This window comes from Danio rerio, chromosome 4 (genome assembly GCF_052040795.2).
Source record: "Danio rerio strain M-AB ecotype USA chromosome 4, GRCz13ab, whole genome shotgun sequence".
NCBI lineage: Eukaryota > Metazoa > Chordata > Actinopteri > Cypriniformes > Danionidae > Danio > Danio rerio.
The window spans coordinates 45,256,639-45,278,031 of NC_141024.2; the positions used below are offsets into that span (position 1 = coordinate 45,256,639).

The following is a 21,393-nucleotide window of genomic DNA, read 5'->3' on the forward strand; positions in this document are numbered from 1 at the left end:
TAGCATTAGAAGGTATACATACAGTTAAAATCATAATAATACTAGTAGTCAATCCGAACCATGTAATTTTCATTTATACTGTAAGGTGACCCGGCCCCCCATTAAAAAAGGAAAAATTATGTGGCCCTCTTATAAAAAAGTTTGGGGACCCCTGGTTTAGTGTTTAATGGTTTTCTTGATTTGTCCTCTGGTTAAACATTATTCATTTGTGTGTGCTGTTTCTCTTCACTGTGATCTTCAGTTATTTTGTTCAGTTAGTTCAGTTTTGCCTTTGGTACTGACTAATCTATTGTATAAACACACTTACTGAATATTATTGAACAGCATCCTATAGAAAATAATAATAATATAACAGAGAGATCTGTATGAGGTGTACTCATTTATATAGAAATCTCTAATCTTAATTTACAGGTTCAACATTGCTGTAAATATTCTTCAGAGACCTCGCAGATTTCATCTTAAATACTTTCTCTAAATCTTCCTTCAACACACTCGTCTTCAGGACACGCCCACAATCAGGAGAAGCTCATGAATATTCATGTCAGTGGAGCCAGTAATATTTCAGGATATACCTGTAGATCACACACAGGTGTGTTTTAGTGAAGTGAAAGAGTGAAAGAGCTCAGATCGTGTTCCTGCTGCACAAGAGCGTCTGTACTTCTGCATGTGAGTTTATCACTTCTACATTATGCTGATTTGTGGAGATGATGAAGGGTTTATATGTGTGAGTGTGATTTAAATGTCTGAACCTGAAGATCAAATCCTCAAACACAGATTAAATACTGAGTCAAACACGCTCATTTAAACACTGTGTCTAAAAGCTTTATTTTTAATCCCTTTAAAGTGTTTGTTCTCTTCTATATCAGACTGACTCAATAGTGTCCAATAATTCAGCATTAAATATAACTCTAAACATTCAGAGTCACCAAATCAAAAGAAAAGTTAAAGCAGACCTTCCAGTTGAACAGGAAGAAAAGCTGCTGAAAACAACAAGCTGACGATCCTTAAACAACACTGCATTTAACCCTTTACTGCCAGAGTAACTCATTAACCAAATAGCCTCTTTAGTAGAGAGACATTTTAATACTCACTAAATCAACAATTGGCTGAACCTGAACTTCTCTTGATAAACTCTATATAACATGCATTTACCTTTAATTAAATGTGAAACAGCTGAGATGTCAGATCAGGGTTAAACCAACTGCATTTATGTTAAGGACTATATATATATATATATATATATATATATATATATATATATATATATATATATATATATATATATATGATTGTTTCCTGAAAGCTTGCTAATGTCTGCATTGGTGTTTTAGCTGCAGTATGGCAGAGGAGCGAGTAAAGGACTCTCTCTCAGAGAAACACAGGTATTGACTGTTTTTACACCATTGGCAACAGACAGACCTTCAGTCAACTATTAGTTTGTGCTGAATTAAACTGAACAAACTAATATTTGTCTGATAAACTCTTGTAAAGGAGACTGAAGTTTGTCCTGCAGTTTATTCCTTTGGTGTGTTTGTGTGTTCAGTGTGAGATCAGGATCATGTGTGTCCAGCTCTGTGTCTCTGAAGAGTGACTGGTCTAAAGATGGTCCTCTTCCAAACTTCAGTGAGAAAACACCATCATCAGTCAAAAGGTATTTAGTGTTTTACATTATTGGTCACACTTGGACCGTATTGAACATGTTATTGTGAACCAACAATCCAGAAAATAGAGTCATTAGTAAATGAATCAGTTGTTTGGATTAATCAAATGACTCAATGACTTTTGGTGAATTTAGACATTTACAGACACCTAGTGATGGTTTTAGTTTCTTATTCAGAGTATCTTTTAGACAGGCAAGGGGACAAAACAAGCAATCAATCATAATCAAGGGTAATCCACAAAGAGTAATCCAATATCCAGACAGCTAACAATAAACACAGAAGATTAAACACACACCAGCGAAACACGCTCTGAGTGTACATGAACGAGTAACACACCGCTAATCCACAAGAGTACTCTAGTAAAGAGAGCTGATGGCTGATTTTGGAGCGCTGCTTCATGAAGCTTCAAGACCTTTACATTTTTTAGTTTCAAATCAGTGAATCAGAGCACATATCAAATGGACAGAGTCATGTTTTTTTCAGTAAACGAGGCTTTTTATGACTTTATTGCTTCGAAATGTTTGGAAATTCAATATTTCTCCACAAGGGGGCGAAAACTTGATCTGCGTAATTTCCACATGAATCACACAAATCCATTCAGTTTGCCCTCCTGTGGTGAATCACTGAACAGGTTTTATAGTTTTACCTGATCTCAGGTCAGTTTAATGAGTTTGTAGATGTTTAATTAGACATTTATAAAATGAAAAGAAATAATAGGTAATAGTCTCTTGTTGTCGCAGTGGCGCAGTAGGTTGTGCTGTCGCCTCACAGCAAGAAGGTCGCTGATTCAAGCCTGGGCTGGGTCCGTTGTTTCTGTGTGGAGTTTGCATGTTCCCTCTGCATTTGTGTGGTTTTCCTCCGGAGTGTGTATGGATGTTTCCCTGAGATAAATTGCAGCTGTGTAAAACATGTGCTGGATAAGTTGTTGATTCATTCCGCTGTGGTGACCCCAGATTAATAAAGGGACTAAGCCGACAAGAAAATGAATGATTGATTTATTGAATGAATGAATAAATGAATGAGTGTCTTGTTGTCTTGTTTAGCAGAGCTGATCATAGAACAAACAATAAACAAGTCTTGAAAACAGAGATATTGACACTGAAACAGACATTGAAAAACAGTTCATATTTAAAGATATTAGATGATAAGCTTTTATGCTGAAGGTTATACTTTTAATTTATAAACAAGCATAGGTCGGGCAGGTCATAAACAATCAATGATCCAAATAGACCAAAAAGACCAAACACAGGAAAACCAGTAAACAGGGAAACGCTTGATAAAGTCCATATCATGAAAGAATACTCAGCAATGGATGTTTGTCAAAATGGTTTAAGCCAAGTTTATTTAAATCGTGATGTGGAAAAGCATTGGGGTCATGTAGACCAGCGGTGTCAAATTCAGTTCCTGGAGGGCTGCAGCCCTGCAGATTTTCAGATTTCCAACCCTACTTCAACACACTTACCTGTAGGTCTTAAACAATCCTGAAGGACTCAATTTGTTTGATCAGGTGTGTTTAATTTGGGTTGGAATTAAGTTGTGCAGAGTTGCGGCCCTCCAGGAACTGAGTTTGACAGTGGCTGATATGAGGTGTAGAGTGCCTTCTAGTGTGTCTGGTGCTAACGGTGACACAATTTAAAATTAATATTGTCATTCTAGGTTTTTCCATTTAGGGAAGTCAAAACATCGTCCATCAAACCTCAGAGAGAAAACACCATCATCTGCCGAAAGGTATTTTGTGTTTTACATTTTGGTCACTAGTGGTTGGAACCTTCAGGGACCTCATCATCTGATTTGATTTCCATTCCATGATGATTCTGAACTTAGTTTTTCTATATTTTCTGTTGTGCATGTATGTCTTTACAATTTTACATTTCAACCAGGAAACCTAGTTTGCTGTGCTTGTGTTTATTAGAAGGAATCTATAAAGACTCTAGGTATTACCTTTGGGTGCGGAAGGAATTTTAACAGCATATTGAAGTCAGCCACAAAATTAAATAGAAGCACCAGATCATAACCGTCTGTAATTATCTGGTGCTTCTGTGTCTTTGTGGCTGGCTTCAATATGAATTAATAATTGCAGACTGTTATTCATCTGTCCAAATGAAGCTAATTCTGCAGGATGCTTATATCACAAAAGTGATCTGAGGATTACAGTGGTGACCTATCCATTGCCTCTGGGCCCTTGGGCCCCTGGCTCCTCCACAACTTGCCCTATCACATTTGTGCTGGTTTGTCCCCTGGGATGTCTGTGCTTTCACTCATTGACAACAGAGATCAGATGCCCATCACAGCATCAGAGGGTGAGCTGTCATGTTCAGATGACAGACCAAGCTCGCTGCCACCATCTGGGGTGCAATGCGAGGTCACTGATCTAGAGTCAGGGATGATGGCTGTGCTTTCATGATGGCTGCTGCTTTGAAAGTAGGGCTGGAGATGGCTTGTCCCCCTAGTCCCAAGGTCGGACCGACTAGAGCGGGAGCTGATGTGAGATAAATTCTTCCAGACCCCCGTCCCCATCTTCCAAGGAGCAGGGAGCTCAACCAGGTATGTTTTTACCTCACGCTCTTCTACCCTCACCTCACTCGATGGCGGTACAAAGCTTTTGCCTAGATGGAAGGCGCCGCCACGTGGAGGATAAGCTGAGATCCTCGGGTGGGTTTTTTGAGTTTCTCACAGCCAGAGCCCACACTGCCTTGGGCCATGCCTCTTCGGCCCTGTGCCATGGTACCACAGCACCACAAGTGGCCGACGATGCTCTCATGACCACCAAATCGGCTGTCAGAAATGGCCACACAGTGGTCCAAGATCACCACCCTTGGCTTACCCTGGTAGATATATGCCCTGCTGCCTGAGCTTGTTTTCTTGGCATGCCTATATCACAGGCCTATTTGGTGACACTGTCTACCCAGCAGTCCTCAGTGGGGAAAGAACAGCTGAGCACAAGCCACAGCAGCCACCTGTATGCGCAGAATGCAGACGGTGCTGCCCTGTCTGATTTAGTTTGACAGGATTACAATGGTCTTACTGAAGTTTTTTCAGAGGTTCCTGGGCCATATCAGGTTGCAGCCACTATCTCACTGCTCAGATTGTTCAAATGTGACCACTTCAGCACTGGCTTCACAGTCAAGATCCCAGAAGGGCATGGTGTGCGGGGATGCACAGGGTGACCACCACCTCGCTGTGATGCTGCACCTTCAGTCCCTGATTGGATCTGGCCTTCTACGGGCCTGGGTGCCCTTAAACAAGTGTCCACAACAATCAAGTGATGTCTGTGCTTAAACAAGGAAACATTTAGCCTGTCACTGAAAAATCTAATAGACATCTAAGAATAACCCAACACTAGACAAATACACAGATTAGACAGACTTGACATGTGTAGTTGTTAATTCCAAATTTAACCTTATTTTAGCCAAGCCATCTTTGATGGGATGTCTATAAGTCTTCTATTAAACACAAAAATGTGCTTATTAAGATACTATAGTTGTCACAGATATTAGATAATATGAGAAATTAGCCTGGAATCATGAGGCACAAGACGCAAGCTCAACCATGCAAGTTGACGTGCTCTCCCAGCAGCTCACACTCCTGGGAGAATAGAAACTCCACCCCAGCATGGTCCAGGTAATACGAGTGCACTTCAGGGAAGCCCAGGTCATCCTGCTTACTTCTCGCAAGTCTGCTCATCGGTAGTTGCTTTTTTCCCTGCTCTGTACAGATGCTCTCCGCTGACCCCGAGGCTTAAGCAGTATGCATTTTTCCCTCAGTGATCCTGTTCACACAGACCCTGTGAAAGTTCAGGGAGAAAGAGCAGAAGGTCTTTCTTGTTGCGCCTCCGAGGTTCAACCCGACCTTGTTGTTTCTGAACTCACACTCCTCGCGATGACCCTTCCTTGACTAATTCCCGAGGAATCACTTCCTTTCTCAGAGATGGGGCAACCTCTGGGGAAACAATCCCATATCTGCTTGCTATTGGGTAGCAAGTCACCTTCGTACCACCCTTCCTCATATTTTACAAATCTTTTGACTACAGTTAGCTAGGTAAAAAGTTAACATTCGACAACCTAAATTCTAAACTATTTCCATACTCTGGTAATTATAGGCATACCTTTAGAAGGATGCACTTTTGGTGATATTGTGTGCTCATGCTGTGCTTGGCAAACTTCACACTTCACACCAAATACACAACAGGCTCAGCTGCTGTGGTGTTTTCCACACACTCTACCAATAGCATCTCTTCTAGACCCAACTCAATGTTCCCGACCTTATGGGGAACGTCCTGGTTATGTCTGAAATGTATCTGCTCAATTTAATACGTGACAGAGGGATGGACTAATTGCACAAGTTCACTGTCCAGACTGTCTTCTTATCATGAGGTCTACAGAACATTTAGTATTTTAATGTCTTTCATATATATCTGTATTTGTTTGCCTCACTAATTTTATTTGTTAACAGTGTTGAATATGAGTCACCAGATTCAAAAAACAAGAATTACAGAAGCCGAAAGAGTTTCACAGACAATCTCCTAAAGATCTTCCAGGTGGGATGTTTTTTTAATTCATATTATAACACAGATTAGAACGGCAATACATGTCTAGTCATTAATTCCAAATTCCACATTGAACCTTATTTTAGCCAAGCAATCTTTGATTGGATGTCGTTTAGTCTTCAATTAAATGCAAATCAGAACTGAGCACTTACAGACCTTAAATATAATATATATTTTTTAAGTATTAAATAGTTTTTTTATTATTTAGAACAGTAAGTTATTATATATATATTTGTGAAATATCGTTCTTCTTTTTTAAATATAGAATCTTGAGAGCAAAATGATCAAGTTTTTGAAGAAAGAACTGCAAACCTTTAGGAAAATCTTACAAGAAGAAAACAGACAAGAGTTTGTGAAGGACTTTAATGAGAACCGAAGCATTATCACAGAAGCAGCTCTTGATCTCACACTCTTCTTCCTGAGAGAGATGAAGCAAGATCAAGCTGCTGATACCCTCGAGGGTAAGCGAATCATGGGTATCTGTCAGACTGACACATACAAATATAGCTGGAAAAGTCAAGACTAAATCTCTCTGTTTCTTTGCTCCTGTGTTTAGATGAGCTGTTCTTTATTAATCAGCTTAAATGTAGCCTGAAGAAGAAATATCAAAGTGTGTTTGAAGGAATTGCTCAGCAAGGAGACTCCACACTTCTGAATAACATCTACACAGATCTCTATATCACTCAGGGTGCGAGTGAACAGGTCAACACTGAACATGAGATCAGACAGATTGAAGCTGCTTCCAGACGTCATCAGTCACTAGAGATACAGATTGAATGCAAACATTTGTTTGAAGCAGCTGAACAAGACGAGCAGATCAGAACTGTCCTGACAAAAGGAGTTGCTGGCATCGGGAAATCAGTCTCTGTGCAAAAGTTTGTTCTGGATTGGGCTGAAGGGAAAGAAAATCAAGACATCAGCTTCATATTTCCTCTTCCATTCAGAGAGATGAACTTAAAGGAGAAAGAAAGACAAAGTTTAAAAGACCTCATAACTCAGTTTTTCCCAGAGACTAAAGGACTGAACCTTACAAGAAGCACACGATTCAAAGTCCTGTTCATCCTTGATGGATTGGATGAATGTCGTCTTCCTCTGAACTTTGCTGGTAATGAGACGTGTCGTGATGTATCTTCAGCAGTCTCTCTGGATGTTCTCCTGACGAACCTCATCAAGGGAAATCTGCTTCGTTCTGCTCTCATCTGGATCACCAGCAGACCAGCAGCTGCCAGTAAGATTCCTGCTGACTGTATCGACCGGCTGACAGAGATACGAGGATTCAATGATGCCCAAAAGGAGGAGTACTTTAGAAAGAGACTCACAGATCAGAATCAGGCCAGAGAAATCATTGATCACATTAAACAGTCAAAGAGTCTCTTTATTATGTGCCACATCCCAGTCTTCTGCTGGATTTCAGCCACTGTTCTCCAGAACATACTGAAACTGAAACACAGGGCTCATGCTGAAACACTGCAAGAATCTCCCAAGACTCTGACACAGATGTACACACACTTTCTCTGCTTTCAGATCCAGCAGAGCAGAAGAAAGTATGATGGAGAAAACACAGCAGATGTCTCCTGGGATCCAAACCTCATCCTTTCACTGGGGAAACTGGCCTTCCAGCAGCTGGACAGAAACAATGTGATCTTCTATGAGAGCGATCTGAAAGACTGTGGCATTGACGTCTATAAGGCATCGGTGTACTCAGGCATGTGTACCCAGATCTTTAAGAAGGAGACAGGATTTGTTCTTCATACCATGTACTGCTTTCTTCACTTGAGCATTCAGGAGTTCATTGCAGCCCTTTATCAACATTTGTTTCTCGACAATGACAAGACACAAGCTGAAAACAGCAGAGATGAGTCCATGATTGATTTGCTGAAGACTGCAGTGGACAAGGCTCTGGAAAGTGAGAATGGACATCTGGACCTTTACCTTCGCTTCCTTCTCGGTCTGTCACTCCAGTCCAATCGACAACTCTTACGAGGCCTGTTAAAACAGCAGGATGACAGAGACCAGAGCAAAGAGGAAATAATTGCCTACATCAAGCAGAAACTTGAAGGGAATCTGTCTCCAGAGAGATCCATCAATCTGTTCTACTGTCTGAATGAACTGAACGACCAAATTCTACTGAAAGAGATTCAGTCTCACCTCAGTAGAGGAAGTCTGTCATCTGCTCGCCTTTCACCTGCCCAGTGGTCTGCTCTGGTCTTTGTGTTGTTGACCTCAGAGGAGGAGCTGGAGGAGTTTGAGCTTCAGAAATTCCAGAGATCAGACGAGTGTCTCATCAGATTATCAGCAGTCATCAAAACCTCCAAAAGAGCTCTGTAAGTCAAAGTGTTTCTTTCTTTCATATATGAAATTACCAACTCGGGCTCATTGTGGAAACGTAGCCCCGCGGACATTTCTGCGGACATTTACGTCCCGGGAGGTACGTATTCGAGTGGTTTTTGTTTTGCGGATCCGCGAGAGGCAGCTGTGCGCGCGAAAAGCTGCCAGATCGGCCGACTCGGCCGCCCTCCTCTTCCTCCTCCTCCTTCCCTAAACCCGAGCAATGGTTCGCAAAAGCCGTCCAGAAAAAATAAAAAGCAAAAGTCCTTGTCTTCGATTTCGACCGCATTTTCGGATCCCGCCGCAATCTATTTTTCGGATTCTGTTTTTCGTCTTACCTGATTTCCGGAACTGCTGTTCCCCAGACTCGATCCCGGACATCGTCCCCGCGGCCGGCTCCTCCTCCTCTGGGCCTCTGCTCCACCAATGCAACGCTGTGAGCTAAGCGGACAAACTGGTTGCATCAGAAAAGCCCTCCACTCGGAGGCAAGCCATTGGCCGGCGAGCGTGAAGAGGAGGTGCGGAGCGGCGCCTCACCGTCCCGCAGCCTTCGCTCAGAAAAAACTAAACGCGGCCTTACATACCTCCGGCCACATAAATCGCGGTCTCCAGAAACGTCCGCAGGGCTACTTTTCCAGAATGAGCTTGGGTTGACATTTCCTGAAATCAAATAATATAGTATATCATGGTAATGAACATGAACAATATTGATATTGTTGGCACTTGAAAATACATTGATAATTGTTTACTACTTATTATTTTAGTGTTTTTTAATAATATTCAGATTCATGTTTTGGCAGTGGTTGTTTAAGTGATAATTTACCCAAAAGTTAATTTACAACTTTTTACTCGTCCTCGAGGGGTTATAAACCTTTCTAAAACTTTGTTTCTCTTGTTAAACATAAAAGAAGATGACTCTAGAAAGAAATCTTTAACCATTGTAAGTCTATGTAGGTCAATGGCTAATGGTTTTCAGCTATCAAAAAATAATAATAATTTCTGTTAAGCAGAATAAAAAAAAGGTTTGGAACCACTTTAGAGTGATTAAATGTTTAGGAGAAATAGCTCTTAAGAAACAGCAAATAAGCCAGTAAACTACATTGTCTATTAGTGGAAATTGCACACAAGTCAGCTATAAAATGATACAGTACATTAAAAGTTCTTTCTGGACTGGAGTGGAATGATCACACTGATGTTTTCTCCATTCTGTCTATTTTGACTCATATCTATGCTGATAATTATCAGGTAACAATGACACAGACACACACTCATACACTATGGTCAGTTTTGTTAACTCAGTTCACCTATACCAAATGTCTTCACACTGTGGGGGAAACAAGAGCTGGGACTCAAACCAGCGACCTTCTTGTTGTTAGGCGAAAGTGCTAATCACTGAACCTTTGTGCCACCCTCTTTTTTATTATATCTTCTTCTAATCGTGCAGGCAGGGAAAGCAGATGCAAGAGGTGGATCTAGGTTCAGTTCTAATGTTAAATATAATCCATACACAAAGAAAATGCCAGAGCTGAATACCAGAAAACACAAGCAAGAGAAACACACACACATACAGCAAACTATGATCAACACATAATGACTGAAACAGAGGAGCTTAATCACAGAGACTAGTGAGTTAACAAGGGGGTGAAGAGTAACTGTGCAACTAACAGGGGTAACATGGGGAAAACTGGGGTGAACACAGAGAACACAAGGAAAACACAACAGTACAAGGACAGGACAACCAGGACCATGACATTCAGTACTGTAGCTCCCTTCTAGGAGAAGATTCCAGATAATCCTCAGAGAAAAACACAAGACAAGAGTGAGTTCAGCAGCTGGAGGTGTTACAGTGGACATGGGTGATGGGGAGAGGCAGGTTAATGAAACCATGACAGGGTACAGGACAGATGGTGAGGGGGAAACTGACAAGCAGGTGGACAGGGAGGAGGACAAAGCCAAGGCAGGGACTAATGGACAGTAAACCAGAGCAGATCCCGTGAATCAGGGCTTTTATCTAAAGGTTTTAGAGAAGATTGTGTCTGTACAGCTGAATGATTTCATGTTTAATAATGTTTTTGATAAATTTCAGTCAGGTTTTAGAGCTGGGGTCTGTTTTAGAGAGGAGGTTCAACCAACTCGGAGTTTAAACCTGAACTAAATTTCAACTTTCAAATTTTGAATTTGATTATTGTCATTGGTTTGTTTGTTAAATAATAATAAATAAAACCATAATTAAAACAATAATAATAACAATAAAAAAAATTTAAAAAATCTTGTTTTGCAGTGTTATGTGTTTAATAAAGTGTTGGGCTATTGGAACATCTGAATGAAGCCATTTAACTGTGTTTTATAGACAAATATATTATTTAAAGCTAAAATCAGCAGATGTGCTCACTAACTAGTGAAGTTAAACCAGTCCCTACAGTCAGACGTGCTTCAGATTATTAAACACTCCAGATGAACAAATACATATTGTGTTGTCCTCTACACAGGCTACAGTTCTGTAAACTCACTGTTCAGTGCTGTGAGAGTTTGTCTTCAGCTCTACAATCCTCAAACTGTGTGCTGAGAGAGCTGGACCTGAGTAACAATGACCTGCAGGATTCAGGAGTGAAGCTTCTCTCTGATGGACTGAAGAGTCAACACTGTAAACTGGAGACACTGAGGTAAATGATTCTCCACTCTACAATAACTACAGTCAGACAGTTTCATATTAGAGCTCTTCATGCTTGAACATGTTAACCCTGGGTGATACTAAACCCCAGATTACAGGAATTATGGTTTATCAGTAATTGTGTTTCACACTGCTCATACTATACCTGTAGTTAACCCTCAGGGGTCTGAGGTGATTTTGGGACCCCTGAGATGTTTTGACATGCCCTGACATCTGTTTTGTAGAAATAAATATTATGTGTGGTTAGTAGGTTTTAGAGAAACAAATGTAGCTGAAATACGAATCTAAAAACACACTGAATGTGCCTGAACACGTCTTTAGAGTAAGCAGTCTTGTAGGCTAGAATATTTACTGCACAATTATGTGGAAATTATTCTGTTCTCTCATTCAGAGAAAACATTACAATGATCTACATTTTGTTAGGTTTGTTTTAGGTGATCTCAGCTGTATGTGTGAGTGACAATGCTCATGAATAATTCACACCTGAGAGACAACAGACACTCCCCCACTCACCCATGAAGGGCAGTGTACAGCAATGTCCATCTGCAGAAGCTAGCCCAAACTCAATGCTTGTTGTGTTACTGCTGTGTGACCATGTAAACACTCTGGGTGAACAATATACAGTGCTCAGCATATATAAGTACACCCCTCACTAATCTCTCTTTTACATTCATATTTTAATAGGAAGCTCTACAGTATTATATTTGTGCATATAAAATAGATTAGTCAAATCTGGAGCTCATCTAACAAAATAACTCATGATAACGGTCCAAAAACTAGTACAGACAAATTTATGTGTTATAGAAAAATATAAAATACAAAATGTAAAAAGAGGAAAATTAACAATAAAACATTTAGCTGAAATTTAGTAGGTTTTTTGCAGTATTTAGCCTGAATTTAATTGTATTATCTTTCAATTTCTGAATATGTTTGGGGACTAAAATATGATGTTCATAAATAAATCAGTTTAATAAATGTGTTCTGTTTGAATGCAGCAGAATACACTGCCTATATTGACTGAGAAATGGAGGAAAGTCTTGGTTTTCAGAATGGGCTGTCCTCCATTATGCTGAGCTCTGTATGTGACTTATACAGCCGCACATATAATATATATTTGAAATGGTGTAAAACGTGTTCGCCAAAATCTCTTGTGCATTAATCCAGCATTTAATAATCATTTCTGAATGAGTCTGAGACACTGAAGTAGAGGAATGACAAACGCTTTAAACACAAGAATAAATCAGATTTAAACATGAAAAACAATTACTGTAAATCTAAATCATATTTGATGACCTTTAATATAGATTTCACTAATAGTTGCAGTCTTAGTTCACTGTTTGAAAACTTTACCAGGTTGTGTCTGTCTGTGGGTGTCGACATTCAACATTTCTGTGTGAAAGTGAAGCGCAGCGAGAACACAAATAAACATTATACCAGTGTTAATCCTGTTTCAGAGCAGAACAGTGGATCTGGAGGTGTGAAAGCAGCAGAGTTAAACGCTAAAGTCAAGCTGTTTTGTGTCCTGCTGAAGGTTTGAGCTGCTCTCATATTTGTGCAGTTTCAGTCTCTTGAAAACAAATAAAAGTCTCATGATAAAGTGTGTGAAATAATCCTGATTACTCGCTCATCTAAAACAATATCTGCTAAAGGCTGAATGTGAAGGAGAGTCAGCAGTCATGAATATTGATCAGCTGTTTCTCTCCTGACAGAATAAAAGTCCCCTAATGGAGCATCAGTGTGAATGTGACTGTGGGTCAGGTGATGAACACATGAAGAGAGCGGCTTTGTGTTTGTCTGAGCTCATTTTGTTTTAGTCCACAACAGAATCACAATATAAATGATGAAATCAGCTCATTTCCTGTTGTGTTTTATACATGACTTTAAGATGATCTTCTGAGCTCAAGTGTGTCTTCTTCCTCCTCACAGCAGACTTTACAGCTTGATGTGGTGTATTATGAACAATGTCTTTGCTCTGTACACTTCTACAGATGATATCGAGTCCTTGTTGAGTGTGTGAGTGTGTGTGTGTGTGTTTGCTGATGCGAGGGCTGGATCAATAAGGAGAGCTAATCAGGATGTGTGTGTTTATCACTGCTGTTGACATGAGCAGAAACAGCAGTCAGCATCTTCACAACACAAAGAGATGTGTGATTGTCCAACTGTGTGATGTGGACTGTTGCTGTGTTTGTAGATTGTCTGGCTGTATGGTGACAGAGGAAGGCTGTGGTTTTCTGTCTTCAGCTCTGACTTCAAACCCCTCACACCTGAGAGAGCTGGATCTGAGCTACAATCATCCAGGAGATTCAGGAGTCAAGCTGCTCTCTGAACAACTGGAGGATCCAAACTACACACTGGACAAACTCAAGTATGTGGAGCAGCACTGGCCTTGTGCTTTTACACTGAATGGCTTTAAGAGGACACTAGAAAGCTCTTTTGTGATCAGCTTCAGTTTTCTGTGAGGGTTATGGGGTGAGGACAGACAGAAGATACAGCTTGTAGAGTATTACAGTCATGTCTATGAAGAGCAAATCATTGAGTGTGAAATGAATCTCCTCTGTAAATGTTGGAGTGTATTGGCTCAGTTACAGTGACATTAAGCGGGACACACTGTACAGTTTCAGCATTTGAGCTGAGCAGAGAAACTTCTTCCTCCATTTCTGCTGAAGAATCCTACAATATCAGGTCAGGAATAGGGTTGGGGATTGAAGATGGATTCAGATTCTGGAATCAGACACTTGGATTAATGTTCAGACTCTTGTTCTAAAATCAACATCTGGATTCCTCTTCTCTGTGCACACATGTGTATTTTTCACTTGCTAATCTGTCAGGAACTTGGGCGCTGGCGAGCAGCTTTAATAATCTGAACATAGTTTAGAGATGGACTGCAACATGTGCTCAAAGGCTGCATGTGCTGAAGAACGATGGCAAAGCTAAGTGTGATCACTGTAATAAATGAATGTTGCAGCAGGGTGTCTCCATCAACATGAGCAGTATCTGCGCTCGCTTCACCAACAGCAGAGGAAAAGAACGCACTGTGTTACATTCATTGTGCATCCCGGCTCAACCAACAAGTGTTGTGTGTTTTAGCTCAAGAGTTTGGAGCGTGTAGCTGAGCAGCTCAGTGCTAGCTTTAGCTTATTAGCTGAGGGGGAAACTAAACAGCTCATTCTCTCCATCTGTGTGTGTTTACAGTCTGGATCATGGAGGACACACGAGGATTACAGCAGGACCACGCAAATGTAGGACTACACACACGCACACATGCATACACACACACACACACACACACACATACAAACGCACACTCTCTCTCACGCACACACACACTTGCATGCACGCACACACACACACTCTCTCACTCACTCCCACACACACAGGCACACACGCACACACACATAAGCGCACACACACTCTCACACACACGCACACACACACACACACACGCACATATACACACACAAACACACACACACACACATACACACACACACACTTTCTCTCACACACAAACACACACACACACTTGCACACATTCACTCGCATACGCACGCACACACCCACACACACACAACCCACACAATCAAACACATACACACACACTCTCTCTCTTTCTCTCTCTCTCTCACACACACACACATGCATACGCACACACACACACATGTACGCACTTACTCTCTTTCACACACACGCACTCATACACACACACATTCTCTCTCTCACACACACAGACGCACACTCTAACAGCTATGAAAACACACACACACACAGTCTATTTCTCTCTCACACACACACTCTGTCTTTCTCTCTCACACACACACACACACACACACACTTCCTCTCTCTATCTCACACACACACACACACGCCCGCATGCACGCACACATACTCACACACACACACACACACACACACACACACACACACACACACAGAGCTGTGGTTGTAAATGTGTGTGTTCTTGTGTTCAGATGCCTGTTTCCTCACTCTGGATCCAAACACAGCACACACTCAACTCATTCTGTCTGAGGAGAACAGAGAGGTGAAGAGTGTGAGAGAGAATCAGCCGTATCCTGATCATCCACACAGATTTGATGATCATCGTCAGGTGTTGTGCAGAGAGAGTGTGTGTGGACGCTGTTACTGGGAGATTGACTGGAGTGGAGATGCTGGTGTGTGTATATCAGTGTCATATAAGAGCATCAGGAGGAAGGGAGGAGGTGTTGAGTGTGTGTTTGGACGTAATCCTCAGTCCTGGAGTTTGCTCTGCTCTTCCTCCAGTTTCTCATTCAGTCACAATAACACACACACTGATCTCCCAGTGAAGCCGCTCAGCAGGAGAATAGGAGTGTTTGTGGATCACAGTGCAGGAACTCTGATCTTCTACAACATCTATAGAGACACAATGAGCCTCATCCACTCAGTCCAGACCACATTCACTGAGCCGCTCTGTGCTGGGTTTAGGTTTGGGTTTAGTTCTGCTGGATCATCGGTGAAACTGAGCTGAATACTGACGAGAGATTTACCCAGAATCCTCTGCAGGAGCAGTCAGCAGCAGTGAGATGATCTGGAGTCTCTTCTGTGTGTGTGTGTGTGCCCGTGAGTACATGAGTTCACTACTGTGTGTGTGTGTGTGTATGTGTGTGTGTGCATGTGTAACGAAGTTGAAAAGATAAGATGATATAATTCATCAGAGTGAATGACATGAAATTATGCATTATACATAAGATGGTGTTTGAGTGCCCCCTTGTGGTAAATAAATTGCAGGAGAATATTGTCCCTTTGTGCTTACCGTAGGTTCACAGAGATCGGTGTGACTGTGAAAGGTAAGCGCAGCTCGTCTCTCTCTCTCGCAAACTAATTAAAAAGGGATGATATAAACAAATTTATATAATTTCATCGAGCGAAATAGATGTGTATGTTGTTTAAATAATACACTAGATCATGTTTTGATTTCCTAATGTTTATTTTTTTATGATTTAGATGATTTGTGTGTTGCTAGCTGAAGCATTACATTGCTAATGCAATTTAAAGTTGTATACAAGATCCCAACGAGAGAGTTTTTGTATTTTTCCCTTTTAGAGAGAGAGCTGAATGTTAATGCTGCACTTTCCTGCATTACATATCTTTGTTTTATCTCAGGTATGTTGTTTATCAATTTTTATATGTTATGTTTTTGAGTTTAAGAAAATGTACATGACAGAGATCAGTGTGACTGTGAAAGAGAGAGAGCTGAATGTTAATGCTGCACTTTCCTGCATTACATATCTTTGTTTTATCTCAGACGGAGAGAATAAATCTGATAGAGTGCAATTGTGGATGGCTTCCTTTATTGAGTCCAAGACTTGAATTATTATGGATGGGTGTGTTGCTGATGGGACACCCGTTACACTGGTGCCGTGACTCTTTTGGATTCCCTGATCAATTCAACACAGATCGACCGTGATTGCTGCGTGTGTCAAGTTCATCAGTGGATCAAGCCTTCGTTTCTTCAGACGTGAACAGTATTTACACATGCACACACTGTGATTGGGACGATACACTATTTTTCACAACACATTTTATTTTTCACACGTTTTTTTTTGAAAACACAACGTATGGACATATGAAAAATTTGTTTTTTTTACTTTTAGACAATTTTTGACTACAGTTATATTCAAATATCTTTGCAAGTAGTGCCATATTTAATGCTGTTGCTGTAATTGTTTATTTGTGGTCAGTTTTTTCTGTCTAACTGCAATTTTGACGACGAGATGGCTGAAAAACACAACTATTATAACGATATAGACTTAACATATAACATGGGTACTCCTCGGGGTAGAGGTGCATGGTTAATTGACAATTCAGAGACTGGTGTTTTTAGTGATGGTATCAGCCAGAGGGTTGGACAGTCACAGTTCCAAGCTGCCCATGGCAGGGGTTTAAATCGAACTGTGAATAGTACGCCAGTTGGGAGGGTTGCTTGTGAGGGTCCCTACACTTCAACACCTGGAGTGGATGGAGTAGCCATTGACCATCTTACAGACATGATAGGCCAATTGGGTTCACAAATTGGTGAGTCAATAGTAGCAAAACTGATGTCTGCAGGTTTGGGTAATGTAAATGCTGAGGGTCAGACCAGCTCATCCAGCTATACTCAGACACCAACACACACAGAACAGAGTACACATACATTGATGACACCACAATTAACAGTACACATGAAGTCAGAGCACGACACATTTAGGGGTGATGGCTCTGATAAGTATGGCATTGAGGAGTGGGTAGACCGAACAAAGTCTTTCCTGAGAAGACAAATGTGCCCGGTTCAAGATCAAGCGGAGGAGATAATGAGTAGGCTGGCTGGAAAGGCAAAGGACATTGTTAAAATTAGTATACGCAGTAATGCTACACTTAATGTCTCAGCAAAGCCTGAGTTGATTTATAGTATCCTCATGAAGTATTTTAGTGAAGCCCCCTCCTGCCTGCCACTTGCTTATTTTTATGCCACCCTCCCAGGACCTAAAGAGAATCCTGTAGATTACTGGATCTGGCTGAACAAAGCAGCTGACCTGGCAAATGAGGGGCTGTTAAGGCAAGGAAAGCATTTGGACAACATCGAAGAGGAGGTAACGAGGATGTTCATTAAATTCTGCCCTGACCCCTGTTTATCAAACATGTTTAGATGCAAGCCCATTCAAGAATGAAATGCAAAAGAAATACAATGCAGAATTGATGATTACCAAAGAGAATTCAGGAGCAGAGGAAATACTAGTATAAATTTACGAAGCCACACGACTACAATGTTTAGCAGTGGACATGATATGTATGATCACTCCAAGACGGAGTCACCTGTTGTTCCAAAGCAAATATTCTGCTTGTCTACAGATACTCAAATTTGCCTCCAGCCAGGACCTACACAAATTTCCTGCCAGTCACAGACTCAAACCTCTTCCTGCACGCCTCCTGCCCCAATGATGGCTCAATCCACCCAACCAGCTAAAAATCAGTTGTTGACTCGCATGGTTGAGATGATGGAGCGGCTCATGGATAAAGTGCAAGAACGTGATGTCTCCAACACCAGACGTGACTCTAGACAGCGGCGCAACTTTGTTAGAACTGCTTGCCGGGTCTGTAATGACAGTAAACACACCACTGTGACTCATTGCATGATGGACAAACTGTGTTTTGCGTGCTTCTCCCCAGGGCACAATAAAAACAAGTGCCCAAAACAACCCCCTGTCCAGTCACCACAGGAGGGAAACTAATAGACCCGTATTTGGAGGGAGGCAGTGCGGGTCATCTCCAGTATTACTCCCAAGTTGCTAATGATTTTGAGACTCAAATTGCTAATCTTTCAGCCGAAGTGAACTGTGAAAATTCAAAAATCATTTACCAGAATACAAATGTTGTTGGTGGACATGACAGTCTCTTTTACACGCCAGTGAAGATTGGAAAGGTGGTTACAATGAATGCAATGTTGGATAGCGGCTCAATGGCCTGCACTATAAATGAATCTGCTGAGAAGACTCTAAGATCAGCCGGTGCAGTAAATGAATGTGATGAGTTTGTTGTTACCCTGGTAGGCTGTGGAGGGCTGCATGTGAAACCAAAATCATCATTTAACCTTACCATGGAAGTTTATGGTATAAAGATGATAGTTCCTACCTTAGTTGTTCATGGACAACATGATGAGGTGATACTTGGAACTAATGTTATCAAACACATTCTCAAATACTTCAAATTGAGTGATGGATTTTGGCAAGCAGTATCTAGACCAACTTCCTCAGACCCAGAGTGTGAAAGCTTCTTGGCAATGCTGGCTGGATTGAACCGTTGGAGAGGAGAGGAGATACCTGAGAAACTGGGAACATTAAGATGCAATTCAGCTGTTCGTCTTGAACCAGGCTGTGAGTATTTGATATGGGAAAAATTGCCTAGAAATGTGGTTCTGTCTCCAGGGAGTGCAGTTATGACTGAGCCAACATCTTCTCACTCTGCTCCCAGAGGTGTCATGGTGGCTAGACTAGTCACGTCTCTGTGGGGAAATGGATGGGTCCCCTTAAAGCTCATCAACACGTCAGGCAGATCTGTGTTATTAAAAAGAAATGCCAAAGTTGCAGATCTCTATCCATGCATTGCACTTGAGGATTTTGATCATTCTGATACTGTCAGTCCTTCATTGGCAAACTGCACAACAAAATTATCCAATGAATCAGCGGATGTGTTACCTGTGAGTGAGCAACTCAAGTCAGTTAATCTGGACAGTCTAGACATTGACTCATGTGACATTTCAGATGAATGTAAGCAGCGGCTGGTTAATTTGATTCTGAGTTACAAAGATGTTTTTTCTTATAGACATCTTGATTGTGGGAAAGCAGAAGGCTTCGTCCACAGGATACATCTCACAGACACCAGACCATTCAGGCTGCCATTCAGACGAGTAGCACCCAGTCAGTATCAAAAACTCCGACAGGTATTGACTGAAATGGAGGAAAAGGAAATAATTAGGCGATCTACCAGTGAGTATGCTTCTCCTCTCGTTTTGGTCTGGAAAAAAAATGGGGACCTGCGGATATGTACAGATTTCCACTGGTTAAACAGACGGACATTGAAGGATGCACATCCTCTTCCGCATCAGGCGGATTGTTTGGCAGCTCTGGGCGGAAATGTTTTATTCAGCACAATGGATTTAACGTCCAGATTTTACAACATGTCATTGCACGAAGAAGCTCGCAAGTTTACCGCTTTTACAACACCCATGGGCCTTTTTGAGTATAATCGCTTACCTCAAGGCCTCTGCAACAGTCCTGGGAGCTTCATGCGTGTGATGACCAGTATATTTGGGGATGAAAACTTCCTCAGTCTCTTGTGTTACCTGGATGACTTGATTGTTTTTGGCCCAGATGAAAGGACTGCTCTTGATCGCTTGGAAATGGTGTTTGGCAGGCTCCGCAAGTACAATCTTAAACTAGCTCCAAAAAAATGTCACCTTATGAGAAGATCGGTGAAGTTCCTTGGACACATAATTGATCAGACTGGTGTTTCCACAGACCCAAGCAAAGTTGAGAGCATCTCTAAAATGAGCAGTTTGGACTTGATGGAGCAAGATGGAGTAACTCCTTCTCAGAAGAAAATAAGATCATTTCTGGGGATGGTGAATTACTACCAACACTTCATTCCAAGTTATTCAGCAGTTGCAAAGCCTCTTTATAGTCTTTTGAAAGGACAGAAGGCAAAAGCAAGAATTCCAGGGAAACGGGGTAATGTTAGTTCAAATAAAAAACTGAAACCCAGTGACTGGACAGAAGCTCAGGTCCAGGCTGTTGAGAAGTTGAAAACATTGTTGGTCGAAAGCGTCGTCCTTGCCCATCCGGATTTTAATCGCCCTTTCGTGCTTGCAACGGATGCATCCTTAGACGGGATTGGAGCTGTGCTCTCACAGGTTCCAGAGGGGGAGATCAAGGCCAGGCCAGTGGCTTTTGCCAGTAAGTCCCTTTCTCGCTCACAGCAAAACTATCCAGCACATTGTTTGGAGTTTTTGGCCTTGAAGTGGTCTATATGCGATAAATTCAGTCATTGGCTGAAGGGCCATGAATTCACTGTCTTTACTGACAACAATCCTTTAGCCCATATCCTTACAAAACCCAAACTTGATTGCTGTGAACAGCGCTGGGTGGCTAAACTGGCAAGCTTCAACTTTAACATCAAGTATGTGCCTGGTCCCCAAAACATTGTCGCGGATGCCCTAAGCCGGGTTCCATTTGTCAAAGCTGAGATTGTACAGAGACTGCTCAAGGAGCCTTATGGTGCCCTTCTAGCTAAGTCTAGAGGAATGTCAACAGGTTCAGTGCAGGATGCCTTTAGGATTTCAAGTGATTCAGGAGAAAGGCAAAGTGTCCTTAACGCGAAACAAATGTATAGTCACAACATTCAAAAAATGGATGAACTGATGATGATTCCTAGGGATGAGGTCTCTGCCATAATAGATTCACATTTAGAGTGGAACATTGGTGCCAAGGCTCGAGCCATGACTTCCATCGATCACCTACCTCAAGTGATGTCAGTGGGACAGGATACACTGCTAGCATATACTGAACAAGAGCTGCGTGAAAAACAACTCAGTGATAAGCACTTGTCTAGAGTCTTCTATTATGTTGAGCGCCTCCGTAGACCTTCTAGAAGAGAAAGAATGAAGGAGTCAGTGGCTG

The 21,393-nt window shown here is 41.5% G+C and overlaps 2 protein-coding genes across 2 annotated transcripts in view; one reads left to right on the forward strand and one right to left on the reverse strand.

The window, feature by feature from the left end:
* The window catches only part of LOC103910934 (uncharacterized), a 492,719-nt gene that overhangs the window by 302,930 nt on the left and 168,396 nt on the right, over window positions 1-21,393 (reverse strand). The gene's annotated exons all lie outside the window — the stretch shown is intronic.
* Window positions 544-16,516, forward strand: si:cabz01015815.1. The gene is made up of 11 exons (XM_088650142.1): window positions 544-666; window positions 1,332-1,382; window positions 1,544-1,651; window positions 3,318-3,389; window positions 6,114-6,198; window positions 6,473-6,668; window positions 6,764-8,531; window positions 11,025-11,198; window positions 13,398-13,571; window positions 14,399-14,445; window positions 15,175-16,516. Exons 2-11 carry the CDS (start codon window positions 1,339-1,341, stop codon window positions 15,708-15,710), a joined length of 3,204 nt encoding a protein of 1,067 aa, XP_088506268.1. The 5' UTR covers window positions 544-666; window positions 1,332-1,338; the 3' UTR covers window positions 15,711-16,516.